A 25,506-nucleotide genomic window follows, 5' to 3' on the forward strand; every position below is an offset into this window, starting at 1 on the left:
GTATTGCTGGTTAGAATGTGAATCGTGCTATAAGGACAGGAACGGAGGCAGGAAGCTGTTGTCCGTCGATCACAGACATCCTGAGTCATCACTGGACTCTGAGGTTACAACTCCTCCCCTACACCAGTGTGTTTGAATAGCTCTGCACATAAGAGGCACCCCGCCAAAACAAAAGCCTGTCATGGTGTTTGTGGGGTGTTTATATTTTATATGACATCCGACAGCTGATCAAAACGCTGTAAAATAGAAAATAATAAGCAAGCTAGGAGGATTGTCCCATTCACTGCCTTCCTCCCTAAATCATCTGGAATAAGCATTTATACATCCTTAAACCCTGTAGAACATGGTGTCAAACTTAAGGCTCGGGTGCCAAATCTGGCCCTTTAAAGCATCTAATCCAGTCTGCAGGAGAAAGTAAAAGGGAAAAACATGAATCATTACCAACTATTTCAGTTCTCTCAGCCCCTCCAAATACACAAATTCAATAAAAAGACTGCACTTCTTGTAGTGTTGACCTTTGACAGCATGTGCAGACAGGGTAAAAAAAGGCATAATAATTATAATAATAATATAAACAAATTCAATGCAATTTCAAATATTAGTTTTTCCTCATGTTCATATCACATGATTTGAGTTTTTAAATGTCTAACTGCTTAAATAATAAATAGTAATCCTGCAATTTTCTTAAAATATGCCACAAAATTAGATAAAAATTGGTCACAAAATAAAGGAAATTTAAAGCGAAGGTTCAGCAGTGACTGATTGATATCTGTTACTTATTGTTTGTCACATTAAAGTTGAAATTGGCTAATTTAAGTGCCTATAACCTGTGGCCCACTTAAGATCAAACTGGTCCACATTTGGCCCATGAACTAAAATGAGTTCCCTCTGCTGTAGAGGGTTAGCAGGATTAGCTATTATACTGTATGTAGATTACACTCATCACAAAACCTCTACAGTCAGGGACATGAAGTCATGTTGTTTTGTAGAATATTCTAAACCTCTGAGCAGAAATAAAAGGACGATGGTTTTCATTTTATCACAAGTCAAAATAAATGCCAGAAGACTTAAGGATTTCAGATGATTCTACATTGTGTCCTTTATTTATTTTCCTTATTAATCACAGAAATGAGCTGCACCTGTAATAATTAACTCTGTCTACAATGTCATAAATACCAGCACACAAGAACGTTTTATTCCACATTGATTTCACTGTCCCTCACTCTCTTATCTGATTGGTGGAGGTGCAGTTTGGATTTGGTCTTTTGCCGCAGGTTGCAAGTTTAAGTCCCAATGTGTTTTTTTTTCTATTTGACTTTTTATTTATTTTAATTGGTGTTGGATTTATTTTACTTTGTGGGCCCCACAAAATTAGTCCGGGGGCCACATGACACCCAAGAATGTCAGCTGCCAATGTGTGTATTACAATTTTACCTGATTTTTCACCAGAAATTGAGACGCTATTCATTACGAATTATTATTATTATTTGTTAATCTATTTTATTCCTAAAGTTTCATGTCAGTCTTTTTTGCTTTCAGGATTTCATTGCTACCATTATGCTAATAACCACATTCTCATTAAAAATATTTTATTCAGTAAATGTAATCTCAAAAGTCAAAGTCAGCTTTATTGTCATTTCTAGTATATGTACAAGTCATGCAATGAATTTAAATTACTTTTCTCTCAGCCCACAACATTTACAAACACAAAAATGTTGAATATATCAATCATGTAGGCAGAACAACAGGTATTTGTTGACAAAATTACAATGTTTTATTAAAATGTACTGACAAACGGAACATTGTTTGGCGACAAAAGCACTTTAAGCTTACAATGTGCAGTGACATGGCGTGTGGTTAGTGCAAGGCGTTTGTGTGTGTGTGTGTGTGTGTGTTGGTGTGTGTGTGGAGGGGGGGCATCCTGTGCCTGCACAGGTGGCTGAGAGCACTAGGATGGTGGTGGGTTGGTGGGTGTAGCAGTGGGAGGTAGATGTGGGCATGGTGGCGTAGTAATGTACGCACTTCCTGCACCGATCCCCCATCGCTGCAATGTAAAGTGGAGATCAGCAGGATCTGATGGCGGTGGCTCTTTGCCTTTCACACAGCAAGCAGACAGCCACCCCCCACCCCCACCCCCCTGTACTACTTCCTTATGAGAGCAGTTTTATTAAAATAAGGATAAATTATTTCTTTGTGTTTTTGCCACACTCAGTTTGGTAAATGTTTATTAGGAAATTTAAAAGGACAGCAAGTGTAGTATATAATGGTATAACATACAATAAAAGGTACATAATAAATATAAAATAGAATTTATGTTGTGTAGGGTATATTATGAGTATTAATGTAGTCATTTTTATATTTTATGCATTATTACAAATGTATATGGTACAAATTGTACAGTACTGTACATAAAAGAGTAAAATTTGAGTATTATGTTCATGAGCCCCAGTCCAGGGTGTTACCCCCCCCCCCCCCCCGTAATCCTCATTGAGAGCTGGAGATAGGTACCAGCAGACCCCTGTGACCCTGAAAACAGGAACAAGTGGGTCAAAAAATGGATGGATGTTCATGAGCTCTAATGGTGGAGTACTAATTCATGGTGTTTTTACAACTCCTATAAAATATATGTACTGTGTATATCTATGTTGTAAATATTCATACAATATCATATATGTTATAGATTGAAATTGTAATAATAAACTTATAATTAGTTTTATTGTAAACACCTATACCAGTGAGATCCATTTTATTATCTATTTTTGTGATCTTGCACGTAAAGCATAGTTTCATTCATTCATTCATTCATATCTGTGTCTTTGTTTGAAATTATTGATTAGTTAGAGTTGTTTTTTCCTTTTCAAATTTCCAACGAGTGAGAATATTTTCCTGCTAAGCTATAGGGAGGTTTATTTGTGTATGAAGACTTTCAGTTTGTGATTCCATCGTTCCTCTTTCCTGACTGAAAACATGTGTTTTTCTAGCCCTCACAGTAACTAATGGCCACAGATAGACCAGTAGAAGTCCTAGTGAGCTGCTGTGTTTCTGAGGGTGTCTGTCTGTGTCTGCTGATGCTCCGCTCTCCAGGTGTGGAACAACAGAGGCTTTTCTGTTTCCTATACCTGCAACAGTCACATGCTATCCCGTGCAGCTCGCCGCCCCGGCCTGTGTCATGAAGGACAGATGGTGAAAGGTCAGCCAATCAGAGCTGTGGACGATCCAGTGTTGATAGTGAGTCACAAGATGTGCGTCAGCAGAGCATGTCTGTAAACACAGGGTGGGAGCGTGTGTAGCGTTCACCTCTCATCACCTCTGGAACCTTTCACTTTCTCCTCTTACTTTGTACGTCACCTTATCGCTTATTAATGACTTCTCCCTGGTTCATCTGCCTTCTTTGCTTTAGAACAAGTTGTTTGTGTTGGACTTTATTTGTGACAATGAGATGTTTAATAATTTATTTCTCACACAGACATGCAAATTCCACACTGAAATATCCTGGGAATAAAAGACACTTTATTTCTCTTTATCCTTTGTTGGTCATTACATCCTTCTGCTTCTCTCTACATTTTCAACAACCTGTCTTCATTTGTTGTGTAATTTCTTTGTCAAGACTACATTTTAACATCCTTTTACCATCTATGATTCGTCTATGTCTACGTATCCAGTTGTTTTTCAACCGTTTGTGGGATGGGAGGGATTACATCTCAGGGAGGAGATGTAAACGCCAATGTTTTTTTTGCACTTAAACAATAATTTTCAATTTTCTTCTGACTATTTTTCAACTATTCTATCTGATGTGTGACCTTATCTGTAACCTACATCTGCATTCAGGCTCAAAGTGTTTCCTGCAGAGGTGTCCTTGTCTGAGACAGAGAAGCGAGGGGGCTGACAAAGGGGAGAAAGTGAGAGTCAGTGAGAGTGAAGATCAATGCGAGCGTCTGCATGCAGAGCCACAGTAGTCGGCCATTTAGATGGATTAGGAAAGCACAGCTTTCATCTCACACAGGGATTGTGTCTGCAGGCTAAGGAAGTCAAATTGGTTCTCATCATGCTTAGCAAGTGGCGCTTGCCTCTCAGGCTGCTATTGATAGCAGCGTTTCTTTGAACACTGCCGCGTATATTTCCCCCACCATCAATTACAAGAAGAGCATTAAAGGGCCGAGCTTTAGTAGCACCCGTGTCATCCTCTGTTCCTCTCCACTCTGGTAGTCATCATGGCAGAACGGCCATTGGTGTTTCATTGAGACAAATGCATAGTCTATTCATTGTTTATTCTGTTGCTCACACCCTTTTCCAGCGTGTAGTGTGATACAACATCCAGCTGTCTTTTTGCACACGGCAACAAAATGTGCAGAGGTGAAAGTAATGGATTACTTTAATTGAGGTTTTTTTTTTATGGATACTTGAACTATTTTGAGTATATTTCTAAATCAGTAATTTGACTAGTACTATAAATACATTTTAAAATAATTAATTTGTTACATTTACACCCAACCGTTACCGAGTAAATCATTATTTTTTGTTTTAAAATCATCAACAGACATTGTGAAACTACAAAAAATGAAATGACCAGACAACAATCAACTGCATCACACCATAGCCGACCAATCAGATTAAACGTAATGCAGCGCACCAAAACAGCATTGAATGCTGGTTATTTTCTCAGTTTTAGAGTTCATAAATGTAGCTATACTTCGAGGATGAATTGAACATTTTGACTTTTTATTTTGTACGGATTATATGAGACGTTTACTGTATGCAAGGGAACCGTGGCATGATTTATTACCAAAAATAAGCATTGGATAGTCACTTTTACTTTGAGTACTATTTAATTGAGCTACTTTTTACTTGTACTTTTGTATCTTATGTATGACTTACTTGTACTTGTAGAAGTAACTGTACTTCTACTTGAGTAGGATATTGCAGTACTCTTTACACCTCTGAAAATGTGTTGCAGCATGTAGCTCAGTTTTCAACCTGAATACAAGGATGATGTCATTTATTCCATGGTTCTGATCAGAAAGGCTCATTACAATGATACAGGATGTGTCGATTAGTCCTTTAGAATCTACTGATGGGTTTCACCTCCACCTATCACAGAGCACAGCACTTTTTACAACAGCGACACTTAAAGGACAATCTCAGCTATTTTCACACAACAGATGCAGAGCTCTTGCTTGTTTGCCAGAGAAATCACTTTTTTTTCAACGATTACACAGACAAACATTCTGTCTCTCAATGTTTAACAGCACAAGCATGTCGTTACATCATGGGATACTTTTATCACAGCCGGGGCCACAAAATTGTGTTTGTCTGATCCGATAGACTTTTACAATAATCTGAGCATTAATACAGGATAGAACAAACCCGTTTTTGTGTTCTGTTATTTTGGTTGTTGTCTTTTGTGTTTGTAGAGTAATTTTGTGTATTTTTGTTGTCATTTTGTAAATGTTTCTGTTATTTTTGTGTATTGTTAAAGTTGTCTTGTGCAACCTTTGTTTAATGTTGTGCATTTCTGTAAATTTTGTTTGCTTTGGAGCAGTTTTTATTTAGTTTAGTTTGTATTTGTGTAGTGGTTTTATTACCTTTTCTGTTATTCTTCTGAGGGGTATTCCATTAAGCGGGTTATGTTCAAACTCTGAGTATGTTCGGGCTCAAATGAGGGAAAGTCTGAGTATCTCATTCCTAAACGCGAGGTATGTTCTTCTCTGCGTATGTTACCATGCCAACATTGTCCGTGAACTAAACCTGGTCGCTGGCAGGTTTTATCAAAGAAACCCTGGGTTTCTACCTGGCTCCGCCCACCTGAACACCGTTTCTGAATACTTTAATGATGTTTTATATTGTTATACAGTTAAATCTGTAGATCACAGCTCTTTGAAGACATGATGGCGCAGTGAGTTGTGATGCTGCTTTTGGAAGCGATGGGTTTGCGTCCCGCTTCAGTGTTTTTTTAGGACATCGAGATGACTCTGGCAACAATATTACATTAAAAATCAATATAAATGTTGCAATATCAAGCGGCAGTCACTGTCTTAATATCCAGTGTAACAGGAGGGCTCTCTATGCAGACATTCTATGCAGCTGCCACGTCTCCTCTGACACATTTTATTCATATTATTCACCTCTCGTCACGTCACTGAAGAGATAAAGTGATGAAGTGATCATAAATTGTGACTAATTACAGGTGATTTAAGCCACTATAGTCACTGAAGACTGAACACACCTTTAGAACAGGCTCATATTCCTCAAACACCGACATATTTCACCCATTACGGTGAATAAATCACTATTTTCCGGGTGGTTGCCATGGCAGCTCGACTCATCTTCGATCCATTGATGATGGCTTTTTATCGCGCGCGTGCACGTCAGTAACCCAAGGTTTACATACACAGGGTTGATTAACCCACTCCATACCACTCCATGGAATCAGATACCCACAGTTTGCCATCACGGGGTATGTTGACCCAGAGTTTATGGATAGACTCAGAGTTTGTTAACCCTCCTTTATGGAACACCCCTCAGGTCATCTTTTGTGTTTTGTGTGTATTTATATTGTAATCTTGTAAGTTTTTGTGTTATTTTAGTCATCTTGTGCAACCTTAGGTTTTCTGTATTTCTGTTGTGCTTTCACATATTACTTTTGTGTGTGTGTGTGTGATGGTTTTGTTTTTCTTTTTTGTGTATATTTCTGTAATTATTCATTTTTTATTTTGTTTGTTTACTTTAAGGGCCGCCTGTTGCTCATGTCTGATTTATGCAATGATTGTTTACTTGTAAAGGTAATAATGATATAACACAATATATTGTGTATAGTTATTTTGGCAGACACTTAAGCTATTGCTCATGGGCTATAAATATTAAACCAGCAACATCAGCCATGTAAAATGTAAAAAAACTGTAACAGGTGATTGAAATCAACATGTTTATAATTAAAAATGTTAAATGCGGGCTCATGAAATGTTTTAAATGACCTTAAAGACTTTTGAAATTACATTTACTGAATAAAATATTTTTAACGAGAATGTGTTATTAGCATAATGGTAGCAATAAAATCCTGAAAGCAAAAAGACTGACATGAAACTTTAGGAATAAAATAGATAAACAGATATGTATGTCTTGATTTTTTATTTATTAAAATAATGATCATGTTTCTTTTTTCGGCTATATTGAATTGTTGTTTTAAATAAATTTGAAAGACTTTGTTTCAATATCAATAATCATCTAACTTCTGTTGCAAGAGATGTCATTCAGTAGAATGGTGACTATGTTTTATTTACACTCAAAAAATATTTGAAATCATACGACAGCATGACAAAGAAAAAATTACTGGAATTACAATTTATTTAAATTTTCTATGCTTCACTAATTTAATAACATTACACAAACATCTAATAAATCTAATAATTTCTAATGTTTGTGTTTGTATATATGGTTTTTACTAGGGATGTCCTGATACAAGTTTTTCATTTTCGATATGATACTGATATTGCAGCCTCTCGTATCGGCCAATACCGATATTGATCCGATATCAGCATATACATATAAATATTCTTATTTTTTCTTTAATAGAAAAAATAATAATTACTTATTTTGTATTGTGGAATATTAGAAAAGGTTTGATCAGGTGATGTAACTCAAACAGAGAACTATAGTCAGCAACAGTAGGAAGGAGAAAAACTGACCCATTTATTATTAACCAATTGGTTTCATAAAGTTTAACCTTCAACATGATAATATCTACCGTATTTTACAATTGCATAAATAAAATAAAAAATTAATTGAGGAGAAAAAAAAAATTTTTATAAAAAAAATATATATATATCGGTAAATTCGGACATTTGAATCCGATATCTGATATTTGCTTTCAGGCTAATATCTGATCGATATCCGATATCAATATCGATATCCGATCGGGACACCCTACTTTTTACGGACCCCGAGTCTAAAATAAAGCTATCTATCTGTCTGTCTGTCTGTCTGTCTGTCTGTCTGTCTGTCTGTCTGTTTGTCTGTCTGTCTATCTAATAATAAATCTATAGTTAAATGTCTACATAAATGCATGCAGTTCTTCTCATACTCACTGATGACATCAATGAAAAATCATACGTTTTCTATCTAGTATTCTGCTTTTAATACTAATAGAATAGTGTATTTAATTACGTAAATATTTTCCTACAAAATCTTTACAATCTTGGTATTTTCCCCTCGCATTTTATGTAAGTTTTAAAAATGTACCTTTATGTTTAGAATGTGTAAATGTGTGTCCAGGATGACGGAGCCATAGGTGAGCTTGTACTGTCGATGTGATGGTGAATGACAGGAGTGTGTGTGTTTAACCTGCAGGGACGCCACCCCACCTCCCACCCCTACGCTCCATCCGACCTGCCAATCATCTCTCTGGTCTGGTTTCTCTCTGAATAAAAAGCGATGTAGATGATGCCTGCGAGCCTGTGGTGGATAAATGATCAGTAATCAGCCCCGGAAGATGAAGGACAAGTCTGTGAGTGCTTTTTACATTTCTCTTTTGGTCGAGTATGATGTGTTTAAAGAAGATTTTGTGTTGGCCGGAAGGCTGTTTTTCCTGTTGTGGTTTGGCTGTGTAAAGCTGAGGCAAACATTTGTCACACTAATACTCAGTGTTGTCAGATTGTTTCCATTGGTAATCTTTATTTATGTTTACAAAGGCTGTTTACTGCTAATGGCCTCCACAGATATTTGAATTTGCCTTTGTAGATAAAGCACAAGCTTTATTCTGGGATCAGATGTATTATTTCTGATATAATGATTATTATCGCACTCGTTCCACACAGTTGGAAACTGATACATTCTTCACTTAAAACGAACTGTTGCAAAGGAAATCAGGCTTCCTTCTCTGACTTCCTGCAGGTGTTAAAACAGACATAATATTCACTGATAATTAAACTGACGTTCATGTGCTGGTGTCAGCACCTTTTTGATAGGAGAAAGAGTGATCTTTTTCAGAAATTTATTTTAAAAATCAATCCAGGCGTTATATTCCTGAGTAAGTCTGGAGCTACACTCACATCCGAGCTTTTCCCTCAAACGTTCCACAAAGGCCTTCTTTGTTTGGAGGCTGTTAGAGTCATAGCAGAGAGTTTGAGGATTAGTGAAAGTAGCGGACTTAAAGCGTCTGTAGTAGAAGCGCCACAGACAGTCAGGAGTGTTTAGCTCAGACCACGTGTGGCACTCGCTGGTATTAGTGTGTCACACCCTGACACTCGCTCAGTGTGGATGATGCTACTGCTCTGATTATAATCATGTCCCTTGTGTTTCTTTAGACCTTTATCCATCTTTGGTTCACACTGTGATTGCAGGTGGCCATATTCTAATGAGTGCTGTAAATAAAGGGTTTTTTTAAAAGATGCTTGTGCACATTATTTACTTGTTTATCTGTAAGCAGTTGGGCTGAATGAAATTGGAAAATCTAATTGCGATTTTTTTCCTCAATGGGCCTTTTGTCATGTATTTTTTAATGAACACAAGGAATAAATCAATCTGATTCATAATAAACAATTTCAGATTTATTTAAACTTTAAATAAATATAAAATATAAATTTTAAAGGACAGATTACAACAATAAAGGAAACAAATCTGTGGCTTTACCTCTTCAACATTTCTAACTAACTTCATGAAACATGTAAACATGTGGACTGTACTTCTTAAACACTCTGAACTTAACAAGACAGGACAAGAAAAAGAAAATAATAATAAAATTGCAGCCTTTGCGATTAGAAAATTGCGTTTTATGATATTGCGATAATATCTCAAATGCAATTAGTCGTTCAGCCCTAGTCAGGGGCTAGACTGAGGATTACCATTAGTAACTAGTGAGTGGGTCACATGTTCTGGGCAGTCCTGTCAGCACCACACCTGTAGCCAGTCTTCATTCATGATCATGTCATCTATATACAGTATATCCTATCTGTGTGTGTCCTGTCTGCTACTTGTGAGTGACAGCAGCATTACGTCAACAGTACTTCATGGATTTTGACAAAAGTTTGACCTACCCAATGTGATTCTATTCATTTATGGAGGGGATCTGGATAAATATAAAAAATCTGGATCAGTTACAAAAATAGAGAAATCCCTTTTACTCATCATTGGTAACATTTAAAAAATTATTATCTTGGCTAATAATTTACCAATCTTTATGAAATTTGTCTCAGTTATGTTGGGTTGGTCCGAGTTTTATTTGGGTCTGATCTGGGTTGTGCATGTCATTGTAATTACATACATTTGGACCTACTGTATGGTTTTTAAAGGAGATTTAAAAAATCTTCCAAGCCTTTGAAGTGTGATTATCATGGTGCCATGATCAGGATCATTGTCAATATCTGACAAAGTGAAGATTTGGTGCTTAGTTCTTAAGTTTGCGATTAGTGCTCTTGTTTGAAGTATTGTTGTTTTTGAGTAGTTTTTTTTTACTCTCTTTCTCTTCAAATTTCTAATTTGTATGTGAAAGGAACTGGATGTTGTTTCCCCCTCTCTCTCTCTGCACGGTAAAGTATTTGTATTTCAGTGCAAGTAGTCGCTTTCTGTTTTTTTAATTTTAATTTTTTAAATAATTTGGGTCCCAATGTCCTGCATTAGAACATCTGTTTCACTCAGTTGGTTTTGACACCTAATTTTAATAATTTAACTTCAAAAATATCCAATCCATGTATTGTTGGATCCTTAATTTGACTCTTAGATAAATTGAATAAAATTTGCCGCTCTTAACCGGCCTCTCATTCCAAACCAAATGCATGTTAATGGGGGAGTTACTCTACATCTTTTAAGCCTATTACTAATTTAGATTCATTCCTCCTATCTACAACATATCTAAGATCAAATCTGCATGTGTTGTGGTGGATTCAACATAAAGCCGGTATTTTTTCCATCAAAAAAGTTCATGATCAATTTAAAATTATATCAGTCGAGTTAATTTTCCATCTCTCAGTACCCATTTTACTTGACTATGGAAGAGATTAACTCTAACTTGGTGTGGTGTTAAAAATATTCATGTTACATTAGGAATTCAGCCCTCAGCACTGCATTACACAGTACAAAAGATGTATTGAGTGATTGATTTTTTGGATTTTATGAATTGATTTCAGGCTATTTAAATAAAATTCCATTTACATTGATTAATTCATATTTTAACCCAGACCTAATCCTGAATCCAGAATATTTAGAATGATTGAGAGAAACTGCAGAATACAGAATACAAATACATGTGAACACTATTTTAGAATCAAACTTTCACTTCACCTCTCACTTGCTCCTAATTCCCACATGGCCCGTGTCTGGAAGTTTAAGTGCTGCCGCTTGTTGCCTGGGTTTCTGTCGACTTTCCCATGATGCATCTCCCTTCTCCGGCCTGACGCAGTCAGTGAAAGAGGCTTTTGTTTCTGTCACTCCGAGGCATGTTGCATACGCTTAAGACAGAGTGGGAGAAATTATTCCTCTTCTACTCCTGGAATGTCTTTGAATCAATAAATTATGTATAAGAAGCACCAAAACATTCACTCAATAATGTATTGAATAAATATTTGTGAATTCTCATTAAAACCTGAATAAGAAGTCTGATTTAGTTACACTTTGAGATTTTGACCTTAATTTGTCTTGTGTAAAATGAATTAAAATTTTTAAATCCAGAAGTTTTTATTTGCTTTGCAGGTGTTGTTGGTATAGAACCAATCATCCACATTCAGGGCCAGGGTTACATGTTTAGAGCAGGATTTAAGGTGCTCAATAACAACATTGTTTGCTAGAGTTGTCCTTTTACAAATTAGTTTAGCCCAGAAAACAGAGGCCATCACAGACGAAGTAGATCAACACTTTCTCTTTGTGGACAATCAGACATTGAGTGGATTACTAATTCTTTGTTCTTTTTTTTTCTATCTTTGAACAAATGACTGGGATATAATTTCTCAGCCCTCTCTCTCTACTGTAGAAAAGTTATACTTGATAAACCCTGAGTTTCTGTGGAGTTAATGTCACGTTGAAACCTAAAGACTTGGCTCATGTCTCTTTTAGCCACCTCAACTCAAAAGCGAACAAAGAAAAGTTACATCCTTGCCAGAGGTAATGAATCAACTCAAATGCAACCGTATTACGTATCTTCAACACTCTACTTTAAACATGGATAAGAAACGTGAAAGGTGAAAAACGCCTAGATTTAAAGTATTCTCAAGAATAACATTGACAGAACTGAAGCAGCTTCTAGGAACTCTAACTCAACCTAATTCTCTTCTTTTCCTGCTGAGCTTTGAGTGATGTGCAGCAGACCGCATTTGGAAAGCAGCTTTCCGCCTGTTGTGCATTTTTCCGGCATGATGTAATGTTTGAACCTCCATGTAGTGTGCCGTAGCACAGACACCCTCAAAACAAAAGACTTTGAAAAGGTGGACTTCTCTGTCTTCTCGGGCTGATCATTTATCCTTGACATTCCATTAGACCCTTTGAGTCCCCCAAAACAGAACCTTCTTTGCTTTCACATGCGTGAGAATGTTTGATTTCCCACTTTCTCAAGTTTCAGGCCACATAAATTCCTCACGGTATTGAGACTTGCTGATCGTAATTCTGCGTATGTCCTGGTATTTTCTGTACAGATCCCAGGCCCACTCATTGAAAACATCACCACAGCAACTCTGTGTGTGAACCTGGAGCATCACGCAGAGGTCATGAAACACTGACCTCTCTGTCAGCAGGGAGTCTATTTTTAACTCTGCTGGATCACGTATCACCTCTCGCCATTTTCTTCTTTTGTTGAGCGAGGAGCGATATTTCAGGACGCTGGGTTAGCGTGGGAGGCAATGAGAGGCAGAACCTCTCCTGGACAATTGATCCTGTGTGCGATGCTTTCGTGTGTGTGTGTGTGTTTGGGGGGGAGCTGAAGCCCACGCCTGCTACTGACCTGTTGCAGAGGCTGAAAATATATTCTTCCCATTCATTAGCTACAAGCCGCTTTCGCTGCGTCTGTGTTTGTGGTCGCTGAAAGGATCCAGATGGTTGTCTGGAACACCCGTGCAGCTCTCCGTGTACATGCTTCACATATGGTGAACATTAAAGGAAGGATTTAAAGTGGCCTTGCACGAGGGTCACCATAAACAAGTGATGGTGCAGTTACATTATTCACTGGGTCACTGTAAATCTTCAGTGTTCTATGACGGAGCAACCTGAGATTCATTCATTCATTTTGCTCTAATATCTTATCTTTTACTGTTTTGTTCAAATTCCCTCCAATGTTCCATTTTAGAAAGCCTAAAATAACCAAATGTTGTTTTCTAGACTCTGATATAAGGAGGAGGAAAGAAAAACATCTAAACTCCACCAAGTGAGGCTCATCTGACAACATGACATCAGCCATATTAAACAATCTTTTTTTAGCCGTCATGTCTTGTTCAAACAGCTGTGCATTCTTCAAACTTGACTCAACATGATCCAAATTCAACTTTTGATCTACAAAAAAAAGCCTTAATTAAGAAAAAAGCTTTTTCTGAAAATGTTCAAATCCTTATACACATTATAACTCAAGAGCAAACAAAAAACATCCTGTCCACTTTTGATATTTAGAATGTATTATTTTCTATTTTTGTTGTAAAATCCTCTGTGATGATATTTCTGCATGTCTCAACCTGATCTGAACAAGACTGAATTTGACAAAGATCAATATTAAAAAAGAACACAAAGCAGCTAATGGATGCTTTGGTTCCACACAAAGCCTCATAAATGATCAGATTAGATCTCATTTGTTGAATTGAGAGCTCTCGTAAGTGATCGGGATGTGACTTAATCTCCTGGAGGCAAAGGGCCTCAGACTCGTCTGCTGCTGATTTGTTTGGGTTGGGTTGTGATCCTCCTCTCCAGCCTGCTGCTGCTGCTGCTGCTGCTCTGTTTTGCTCCCATTTATTTCCTCTGCTGCTATGAATGTGGCTGGGGAATGTGTGTGGGGCGGGGTAACCGAGGGAGAGGAGGGGGAAGAGTGCAGGAATTCCCACTCACTTGGCTGATCTCACATTTGCTGTACTCCCTCACTAACTCACTAACTGAGCCTCTCCCGTACCGTACTCCACACATGGAAAAAAGAGCAAGTTTTGTTTTGTCAGCGAAACCCAGCAGGCACTCCACACACTCCATTCAGTTTGCAGTTTGTTCTCCTGCCTCCTAAGGGCCTCCTTTCTCTTCTTCTTTTTTGTTTTCCTTTCCAGCCCAAATTATCAGTGTTGACAAGTTAGTGGAAATATTTTAAAAAAAAAAACCTTTTGGGACAAGCAGAAAACAGCCCAGCCCTGGGCCTGGGCCTGGGGTTTTTGTTGAGTCATGTGAGATCATTTCCACAGAATCCCTGCAGGAGGGGCTGAAGGTGGAGACGACAGGGCAAATGAGGCGGGTAAATTTGAGGCCAAGGGCAGCAGGGGAGCTAAAATCTGGTCCCAGGCCAGCAGACAGCACAACATGCTGCTACTAGCCTTGTATAAGGTAATGTCTAGTGAGCGTGGTAGGGTGGGACGTGTGCACAGATTTATTTTAATACACCACCGGCCTTGCCAGCGGGGGGAGGGCTTGGCTGCCAGCTCATCCCAGGACCACTGACGAGACTTTTTAGTAGAGAGCCCAGCACAGCAGGGAATAGAAAAGGTGAAAAGAGGCAAGTTTGAGTTTGCATGGGACATTTTCACCTGCGTGATTGTCTTTGCTGTTTGCTCCCACGGGACACATTGATGTTCCACTTCATTGGCCTGCAGTGAGCTCTGGCTTTGGTTTGCTGCTCTGCTACTTGGCTGCATTGTACTGATAGATGAGAACATTAGCACAAACATTTAGTAAAGGAGGCTGCTGGTGTTGCATGTTTGACCAATGACCATCCTTGACTTACCTGTGCTTATGAGTGGTTTAGAGGTTTAGAGCTAGCATCTTCTCCTCTCTTGGCCCTCCAGTTTCCGCCCTAAAGCCACAGTAGCAAATGTGTGTGTGTGAATGTGTTATCAACATCAGCCTGTCCAGGGTTCATCATGTCACTTATTGCTTTTTAATAGACACATCAAAATGTTTTAAATGCTCTACTGGATTATCTACAGCAGTATCAGTTTGAACTTGAACCATTTTGTTTATCCTACAGGAGGTACTAAGATCACATCGTGGCTTTTTCAAACTGTGTTGCCACTGTGACATTTCTGATGAAATTAAATGAAATCATATGTCTGAGTTGTAAGTAGGACATTTGGTAATTAGTGCCAAAGCCTCCATTTAAATGGGGTACTGGTTTGCAATCGTTGTTAGCCTGTACTGTGAATGTTTCCTGTTAATGTGATGAACATTTTTCACGTAAATTTGGTACATTGGATAATCTATCTAGAAACATTTAAGACCTGGGGGCCAGGAAAAGTGAAACTGACAGGGAAAAACATGAATAATAATTGTGTCAATTACCAAATATTTCAGATGTCTTAGCTCCTTTAAATACACACATTCAATGAAAGGCTACAATAATTGGCTCACAGTTTTCCCGTGCATATATCGCTTGATGTCAGTCATTTTTTAATCTCAAATTGATGAAAGAACTCTCAATTTTTCCAAAATGATGTAATTTTCATTAAATTGTTCCACAAACTTTGACCAAATTAGCAGGAGATTTAGTGCATACTATTGTTGAATTTGTTTGTTTTTTCCGCCTATAATATGTGCTCCAGAATAATCTGGTCTGTATTTGGCCCCGGGAATAAAATACACTCCTGATGTAGAACAAGATGTCATAAATGTTTCATAAAGTCTGTTATGATGATAACTGTCACTCTCTAGCACCAATGACACAAACAAACGCTAAAAGCATCAGCGTGTCACTTCTGTCTGACTTGCCCAACTGAAGATAAGACAAGAGAAAGTATATAAGTGTAATTGTCTCTAATTTTTGAGCTAGATCTGCAGGTGGGTTCATGTAATGGCTGAAATGTCAATTGAGAAAAACTAAAACCAAAACATCTTCAACATTCAGGTTCTGTCTTCTCTACTTTGCATGTTTGGTTGTAAAACTGCTCCGCCTTTTATTTGGCAGCAATAACCTGCTATGGAATCAAACTCTTTAGGGGACACTGAGCAGGTTAATAATTTCTTATTGCCTATAAAAAGCTCCAAAGCTCTCACAGGACATAAATAACTGCGCCGTGTCTTTGCAGGGGGTTAGAATCAAGGCTACGAGCCCACCTTGAATTATGAAGGTCACATAAGAGGAAAGTTAATGACCAAGCAGGACTTTAATGAGCCCTGCGCAAGTGTTATTTAGATTTCATTATAGGCTGTCTTCTCACTCCCGTTTGAGCTGTGAATAGGCTGTATTTTCTCCGTCTGTGCATGTGCAACGTTGGACTGTGTGAACTATGAGCTTCTGTGCTGTTCATTAGATGACAGCCAAACGTGCTTCACAGGAGGATTTTTATTAAGGGGCTATATTTAAATGAGACAAATCAGTATAACAACAGCATATCTTCAAAGTATATATTATGCCATCTGTGTAACATTGTAATCTTGAAAGTTGCAGCATTTCATTAATTTACAAAATCACTTCTACACATCCCATCTGGATTAATGAGAAATGTTGCTTTTGCATGAAAAGAACTGCACTTTTAATTGATTGCAATTGATAATGTAAAATAATAACAGGAATACAGGTTTAATTCTCCAAAAGCATAAAGTAGAATTTTTGAGGAATGTTAGAATAAAGAATGAATCAGAAGTTATCCCCTCCTGGCTATGTTTGCCTAATGAATTATTCAGCAGCATGCAAATATTGTTTGGCAGCTAAAAAAAAAAAACAATCGATATGAAGTAGCTTTGGAAAACAAGAGAATTGTTAACCTTTTAAAATCATATGTAGGTAAAAAGATAGAAACCCAAAGGCCTTTCCTCTGTCTGTGGCTTCTCAGGATGTTGTTTTCCTCTAACCCATTGATGCATGCAAATTCCAATTGTGTTGTCAAGAACATAGGTTGAATGGATGCCTTTAGAATGAAAAAAAAAAAAAAAACTGTCGGAAGTTTTTCGTCTTGCCCAATGCAAATCATTGGAAACACAGTAGTGGAGACACAAAATGGACAAAAGCTAATGTTTTCCCCTTTAAATAAATGGGAAGTTTACATACCTTCCGACACAGAAGCCCACTGAACTCTGTTCCATAACAGCAGTGGAAGTTGGGAGTCATTGTTTTGTCGGTTCATGCCTGTTCTGCAGCTCTGGCTCATAGGACTCATTACCATGGAAACCATTATGTGGAGCAATTGGTGGCAGAGCACTTTAGAAATCTCCTTGGAATATATTAGTAGCTCCAAAGGCCCCTCTCACCTCACCTTCAACCTCTCCACCATTGTCTCGCTGCCCGTTTACTTCAGGCGCTGCTCGCGGGATTTCAGGCCTTGGCTCAGGAATGTTCCAATCCAAGACTTGCAAGAAAAACAACTTTCGCTGCTGTCGGGTTAAACTAACACACCTGCCTGCGGTGGATCTCACTCACCCCAGATTAAGGTATGTTTTACACACCAGGCCCGAAAAGGAAATAGAAAGTTTTCGTTGTGAAGATTTGAATAATGCTGTTTTATACACTGGGACTGTGATTCGCCTGCTTTAAGATGACCATGCCCCATGCAGCAGTGGTACCTATAGTTACCTTTTACAGGCATCTCCTCCAGGGATGCTGTTATGGGATTTGAAACCTGGAACTCTCAGCATTCCTGTGTTCTGTATTACCGTAGATCGCTTTGAGGTATTAAGACAGACCTGCACTGATTCATGTCTTCCAGCCCAATGTTTCCTAAAGATGTGCTCTTCCATCTGGCTGAGGTGATTAGCAAAAGCTGAGGCAGATGGTAGTATGGTCCGATTCTGCGTAGCTTCAAGGCTATATTAATTTGCATTCAGCTGACAGCCATGTTTAGCTGTAAGAGAAACAGAATGGCAGTGTGTGTGTATGTGTGTGTGTGTGTGTGGTGGGGTGGGGGGGCACGCAGGATGTTTTTGTTAGGGGGACGGTGCTGAGCCTTCCCTTCGTTAAGTGTGTAAAAACATGACAGAAATGATTGAAGCACATACACACACACCACCTCACACTTTCTGGCTGCGGGTTTTAGAAATGTTGATCCAGAAATCCCCGGAATCCCCCTGAGAAGACTCCGGACGGGAGGTTGAGGTGGAGCCTTGGAATGTGCTCAGTAGAGCCCGTCACTTATTTACTAGGTGAACTCAGTGAACCCCTCCCTGACTCAGCCACGTCTGTCCCACCTCTCCCTCCCACTTTCCTCTGTTTCCCCCTTAAATCCACCCTTTAGCGCCACATTTTCTCACCCCTCCTCCTCCTGCTTCTCCTCCCATCTCCGTATTGACAGACACTGCGCCTCTCAGCTCATCATTGACCGCCCTCTTTAGTCTGTAAACCCAAGCACCACCCAACCTCCACTCAGACCCCGTCACCCAGTTGCTCTCACTGGCGCTGAGGTCATGGGCTCATGATGAGTAATAAAACTAATGTCAGTGGGAATAAATGTGAGTCAACCTGCAGTGTATAGCGAATACAGCCAATGCACAGGAAGCACCACATGCCCTTTGACCTCTTTAGTTTGTAGAGGAAGCAACCCAAAGCAGGTTTACCTGCTCGTCAGGTCACTTGTTGTCCTCCATGTTGGAGATCCAAGAGGACGAATAAACCCAGTGTGTATTTTGAACAACATAAAAAATAGGGATTGGTTACTTACCCAGGGCTGCGCCACGGCACCGATCCAATTTTTCCCCGCTGTCCGGTAATCCCCACCAGTTGCGTTTTGAGTGCGCCACGGTGCACTCCGGTTTGACGACTGTGACGTCACGAGACAGAGGAGTTATTATTATTATTATTATTATTATTAAACATCAATTTTATATAGCGCTTTTCTGGGTACTCAAAGTCACTTTACAATGAAGGGAGCGGTGTTGGGGGTCGGTGCCTTGCTCAAGGGCACCTCGGCAGGGCTTGAGAAGTGCCCTGGCACCTCTCCAGCTACCAAAACAACTTCTGTTCTTTTGGTCCGTACTGGGACTTGAACCGAGTTCTCACGATATTTATATAATCGCGCGATAACACAGTTACATGTATGTGTTATAAACACAACAATAAACAGATAAACAGGTCAGTGTTCCTAACGAAGGAGAACAAGAAGGTTGGACTCTCTGGATTTGTCATAGCCACATTTTTTAGTAACAACCAACAAAGAAGAGATAAAACTATCTGGCGGAGGGCACCGGACTGTCACAGCTGGGAAGGAGCAGACACGCAGCGCAGCGAACCTGGTGGAAAGTAACACATAGAATAAAGTGGAAACCTATCAGTGGCTGTGACGTAGCGCAGCGGAGCCGCATCCAGTAGAAAATGGGGGTTATTGGCTTGTTTTGATGAATGCATGTTTAAATTTAAAAAATGAGTTCAAATATGTAAAGAATCAGTTCAATACCTTAAGAAAATATTCTAGATTAGGATGTAAGATGGATGATTCTTTTGTTTTTACACTGATCTGGTGTGTATAAAAAACTAAACAGTAAAGTTTTATAATGTTAAGTAAAATGTTGAATTACACAGAAAAGATTGAACGACTGAAAATGTAGCAATGAAAAATCATTTATAAATTTATTGGCCTTCTTGGGACCTGTTGCAGGCTCCATAAAGTGATATTTTACGATGCATTAGGCACGGTTAAAGAAAGGAAACATTGTGATTGTGTGTGTGTGTGTGTTTGTATTATCCTACCGTGATGATGATTAATTGTTGGCCCTGTCGTTCTGATCTGATGAGAGAAACACACCCTTGGCTCATGGGAATCTTCTCCGTCAGCGATGCCGCTTGCATCATAAGTTGACGACTTTATCCAGCAAGTGTCAGCAGATGTCAGAGTTTGTGTTGAAAAAGGACAGTGAGATGCAGACAATCTAATGCTTTCTGGCTGATTATGTGCTGTTTTTTTTAACCGGATGAGCAGTCCTGGAGGTAGTGAGGAACGAGCTGTTCTCACGTCAGCAGCCGCCTGCAGCGAGTGGATGCTGCTCATCTGAGTTTGTCTACCATCGAGCTGCAGGAATTATCCCTGTTATATTATAGCACTGGCTTCTGTGCGTTCTCCTGCATCATGTATGTTTGACCATTATTGGAAGGAGGAGGTTGTTGGTTTGTAGGAGATATAAAATGAACAGACTTGCAATTATTTACAATATTATACGGTATATTGATCCATTTATTAGTGTCAGTGAAAGAACAAACATACATAAATAGCCCAGCATGTTCACGGCTGTGACTGTATCCATGATGAGATCATGAACCACCTGTATGTGCTGGCTTATTGCAGTCACAATAGCACAACATGTGGAATGAAGGCTGAACAAGGCAATGTTTTCACATAATAAAAATCAATAACCACAGCTTCACTCACTTACAACAAAGAAAGTTCTATCAGTTTTGCATTTAGCTATGCATTAGTTAGCTATCAATCAATCAATCAATCAATCTTTATTTGTATAGCGCCAAATCATAACCAATGGTATCTCAAGGCACTTTACAGTAGAGCAGTCTTAAGGACGGACTCTTCATTTTATGGATACACACATATGCATATATACGTATATACACATACATATGTATCCCACACCCAACATGAATTCATCATGGCGGCAAGGAAAACCTTCTGTTAAGCAGCAGGAACCTTGTGTGGATCCCATTCCTATAGCTAGCGTGGGTGTGTATAGTGCTGTTAATGTACCCTCACTGTCCCACAGCTTGTATTGGATATGATGATGTACATGCGACCCTCTGTCTAATTTTGTGCGGCCCCAACTCCCCCTAAAGTAAAAGCACAAAATGACTCTAAAAACACACAAAATTACAGAAAAATAAACCAAAGAAAGATAAAAATGCACAACATTATTTCAAAACACACAAGATGACAACAAACAACTAATTGAAAAATTAAACATTAAACATTAAAACTTTGATTAGTAAAACGCTTTTCATTTTTGATGCAAAATGAAAGTTTTTTTCCTCGACTAAAGCCTCTAAATTTCTAGGGATGTCCTGATACAACTTTTTCACTTCCAATATGATACCGATGTTGCAGCCTTGACTAATGGCCGATACCAATATTGATCTGATGCGATATCAGCACGAATCATGCATGCTTTTCTTATTTATTTTGTAGTGTGGAATGTTAGAAAAGGCTTGATCAAGTGATGTCACTCAAACAGAGAATAATAGTCAGCAACAGTAGGGATGAGAAAACTGACCCATTTATTATTAACCAATTGGTTACATACATTTTAACCTTCAACATAATATTTACAGTATTCTGTAATTGAATAAATATAATGAAATATATATCGGAGATTTTAGATGCAGTCCGATAAAAGCCGACATTTGTTTTCTGGCTGATATTGGACCGATATCCGATATCAAAATCGGATCGGGACACCCCTATGAATTTTAAAGACTAAACCAGTTTGAATTTTGTTTAATGAAACAAAATACATTTCAAAATGACTCCTGGTGTTTTAGTTTATTTATTCAAAAATAAAGTATCTGACACTTTGTTCTTCTTCCCAACTGAACTAGTGTGCCCTTCTGTTTTGTTTTCTATCTCCATCTTTATTTTGTCTCTCCACGTTGAAGCAGAAAGTAGGTCACAGGCCGACCGATGTGAAGTATGAAGCAGCAGTTTGTGGGCCTGCCATTTCCAAGACACAGCGCCTCTCCGGGAAGTTAGTGGCAAAGCACAAGTTAAACATTCAAGTTCCTGTTTGACATCTGTTTCCATCAGGCCGGTCCTTTTCCCCTCGCAGTTTAGCAGCCACGTTTGTCAGTTTAACTGCTCAATGACCCCTTATCGTCTTAAAAACCAAAAACCTGTGTACGACGTGTCTGCTGTTGACACGGTGCCCAGAATCTAACGAAATGTTGACTGATATGATCTGGAAGGGCAGGTTCCATCGCCTGTTAGACTCCACGCCCTCAGGGCTGTGAATAATTAACCAGGTGTGTGTTCAGACAGACAAGTCAGCACTGTGGCTGTAAAATGCATCTCTTCTAGGTATCTAGGATCTTTTCCACATAAAAATCAGTTTCTGTTGCTCTTCTCGACCATTCACTAGGTTATTTTACCAAAGCACTAATGTCAAGGACCTAACCTCAAATTCAGTAACTCAAAGACGACTACGCATATTATTTTTATATATTATTAAACTTACCTTTGTGAAAATGCCTTGAGCAGACGTTCACATACAGAGAGAATTGCTTTGTTAAAAGTAATGTATTTTGGTCTCAATGCTGCAGCCCATGCAGCCCGACGTCTCTTTGTTTTATCCTTTACCTGCATGCAAAGTTCTATTTTTTTTGTCATGATGATGACATGATTTGGTTTTGGACTGACATGAATTATCACTCTCTGTTTTTGCTTTCTACTCGAGACACTTTTTGCACTTTAGACAGGAGAAAATTGTTTTTTGTTATTGTTGATTTATTTTTTTATTCCTATTGAGTTGAAAAGGTCATACCAGAGTATGTATACCCAAAGTTCAAGTCAAGCAAAGAGCATAGTTATTTTTCCTTTCCGTTTTTCATACATTGACGTAGAGGAAACCAAATTGATTTTTTGGTTATTTAAGCCACATCTCATCTGCAAAAGGCAGAGGCAGCATTATGTGTGTTTCCCCCTGACAGGAAGACCTGCCTCCTCTATCAGTCAGACATCAGGCTGAATGAGAGTGGCAACAAATGTGACCTTTCTGCTTAACAACAGAATATTCAGTAGTTCATCTGATGTAATACAGTCAAAGAATGAGTTTTCCAGTTGCCTATATGGCAATTAAAGGCATTTTAATTTGTGTATTCAAAAGGAACAAAACAAATCAGACCTCTATAACAATGCTGTACAAATTCTGACCAATCCATGCCATTTGGTCCTAATGGAAAGAACCTTTATGTCTCTCTCACCTTGCCCATGCCCCCCTCTGTCCCTTCCTTCTCCTGCTTTCACACTCATCACATGACACCGTTCTGGAAACATTGAGCACAAATGAGGATCTGAAGGGTCTGAAAGGACTCTGTCTTTCTGTTGGGCAGCTCATTATTTGTTTTGTTTCGAGGGGATTTGTTATTTTTATATGGTGTACGTTCAAGCTTATGGGGGCGTGGCTTTAGATGGAACCCTGGTCTTGCTAGCTCATAAGTCCTGCTAGCTTTCCAACATTGTGGACTGCCTCTTTAAAGGTGCGTTCACACCAAAAGCGACTTCAGCGACTACAGTAGCTTGAATTTCCCGTGATGAGTCGCTTGAACATTGTAAAGCTTTTTGGTCGCTTCATCGCTCCAATGACGTGACAACCAGGGAATAGTATATGTCTGCAGAGCCAGAGACAGCACTGAGAGGGCTGCTGCATCTAGAGGGCTGCACACTTCTGCATTTATCTTACCCCCAGTTTCCACTGGATGCGGCTTGTTATGTCACCGCCGCGTCACCGGAGCTGATAGGTTTCCACTTTATTCTATGTGTTAATTTCCACCGGGTCCGCTGCTCCTTCCCAGATGCGGTAGTCCGGTGCCCTCCGCCAGATATACGCAGGGCTTCTATTTCTGAGAGCACGACGCATCAATCAGCACAGAGCAAATTAAGCTAAACAGGAAATTAAGCATGTACTCCGCAATAAAATATCGGGTTACTTTTCAAAATAAAACACTTCAGATTATATTTCTAGTAAATACATCACCAAAACGTCATTATGTGTAAAAACAAAATCACATCCACTATATTGATTCCTCGCATACTGTATCTGTACTGGAAACTGCAGCAACTTTGATTTAGTTCATGTTTTACTGGTGCAGTTTTATCTCTTCTCTGTTGGCTGTTGATAAAAAATGTGGCTATGACAAATCCAGAGTCCAACATTCTTGTTCTCCTTCGTTAGGAACACTGACCTGTTTATCTGTTTATTGTTGTGTTTATAACACATACATTTAACTGTGTTATTGCGCGATTATATAAATATCGTGAGAACTGATCTGTCTCGTGACGTCACAGTCGTTTAATCGGAGTGCACCGTGGCGCACTCAAAACGCAACCTGTGTGAATTACCGGATGGCGGACAGCGGTGAAATACCGGATTGGTGCCGTGGCGCAGCAGAGACGTATCCAGTGGAAACCCCTGGTTAGACAGCACCACTTGTACTTATGGTTTAAATGATCAACTTACAGAGTTACAAAAGGATGAGTTCACCCAAAATATACTTAGAATTTCCAAAGCTTATTCAAGGAGCATAGGCCACTTTTATTTATTTATTTATTTATTTATCAAGTAAGTTGAGGAAGTGTACAGCCCTCCTGCTGCAACCTTCTTCATTAGCGCAAAGAAGGATTTCAGCCTCCAGTTCTATACAGACAGTAATTCGTATGAATGGGCATGAATGTTGATGATGGTCAGAGGGGCCGTAGGCGCAAAATGGCAGGCACGTTTCTGTCAGTATGCCCAAGGGCAGCTGTGGCTACATTGTAGCTTACAACCACTGCTTGATGTGAGTGACTGATGAAAATGAATAATTATTATTATTATTATTATTATTATTGTAACAGCCGGGGGAGTTGTTGCTTGAAAATGTAAACTTTTCTACTTATAGGGACTTCCAGCGACTCAGGACTCGCAACAAAATTACTGGAATTGCGCGAGTCGCATCGCTTGAAGGGAGGTCGCTTGATGTTGCTTTGGTCATTCACATTGATTTTGAATGTAATCTAGTCGCCAGAGTCGCTGATGTACGCACCTTAAGTCTTATAATGTTCAAATGTCTTTATCTTATGAATACTTTTCATGTGTCGATGAATGAATAAACTAAGGTCTGAAAGGCACAAGTGAGGTTGTCCCTGCCTCCTCATCTTTTAAAAAACCCACGACCACTTAAAGTGACACCCAAATTACCTCCATTTACGTAACTCCAACTGGTTTGATGATTTTACAATTTTTTATTCAGCTTTAGACTGATCATTTAAAGTGCATTCATGGTATGCATTAAGTATCGCTTTAATGTATAAATGACAGGTTTTGGCAGACAGATGAGTTTGGGAGCATGCACTCTAAGTTTTTTCACTGCCTTGTTCCAATAGGTGCAGTAAATACATTTTATTTATTTATTTTTTAATTCTACTTTCATTGAATGGACCTTTAAAAACATTTCCCGATCAACAAACAACAGTTTCTGTGGCTCATAGGCCGCTATCATTGGTTTTTCCATCATTAAGAAACTGATAGTAAAGCTCCAGCAGGTCTTTGACAGGTTGCCCTCAAAGCCAGACACCGTTGTGTATTTTTAGCTCCAAGAGATACTGTGACCCTGCAGACATCAGAGGCCTAATTATCCTCCTACTACACCTTGCTACGCGTGAAACCCTAGAAAGGCTGAGCTACAGTTAGAGAGAGCCACTGCTGCTGATTTCAGAGACGAGGTTTGAAAGCCAA

The 25,506-nt window shown here is 39.0% G+C and overlaps 1 protein-coding gene across 2 annotated transcripts in view; it reads left to right on the forward strand.

Annotated features, from left to right (window-relative positions):
* bach2b (BTB and CNC homology 1, basic leucine zipper transcription factor 2b) overlaps nt 1-25,506 on the forward strand; it is a 101,350-nt gene that overhangs the window by 13,309 nt on the left and 62,535 nt on the right. Inside the window, exons 2-3 of one of the 2 annotated variants that reach the window (XM_028439879.1) lie at nt 8,344-8,500; nt 17,388-17,520. Coding sequence is in view for 1 of the 2 variants with exons in the window: in XM_028439877.1 (XP_028295678.1) it covers nt 8,462-8,500 (39 nt within the window). In the remaining variant the exon portion in view is untranslated. The remainder of the gene's footprint in view (nt 1-8,343; nt 8,501-17,387; nt 17,521-25,506) is intronic. The other variant, XM_028439877.1, reaches the window with a different exon arrangement.

Source organism: Gouania willdenowi, chromosome 24, assembly GCF_900634775.1.
Source record: "Gouania willdenowi chromosome 24, fGouWil2.1, whole genome shotgun sequence".
Classification (NCBI taxonomy): domain Eukaryota; kingdom Metazoa; phylum Chordata; class Actinopteri; order Blenniiformes; family Gobiesocidae; genus Gouania; species Gouania willdenowi.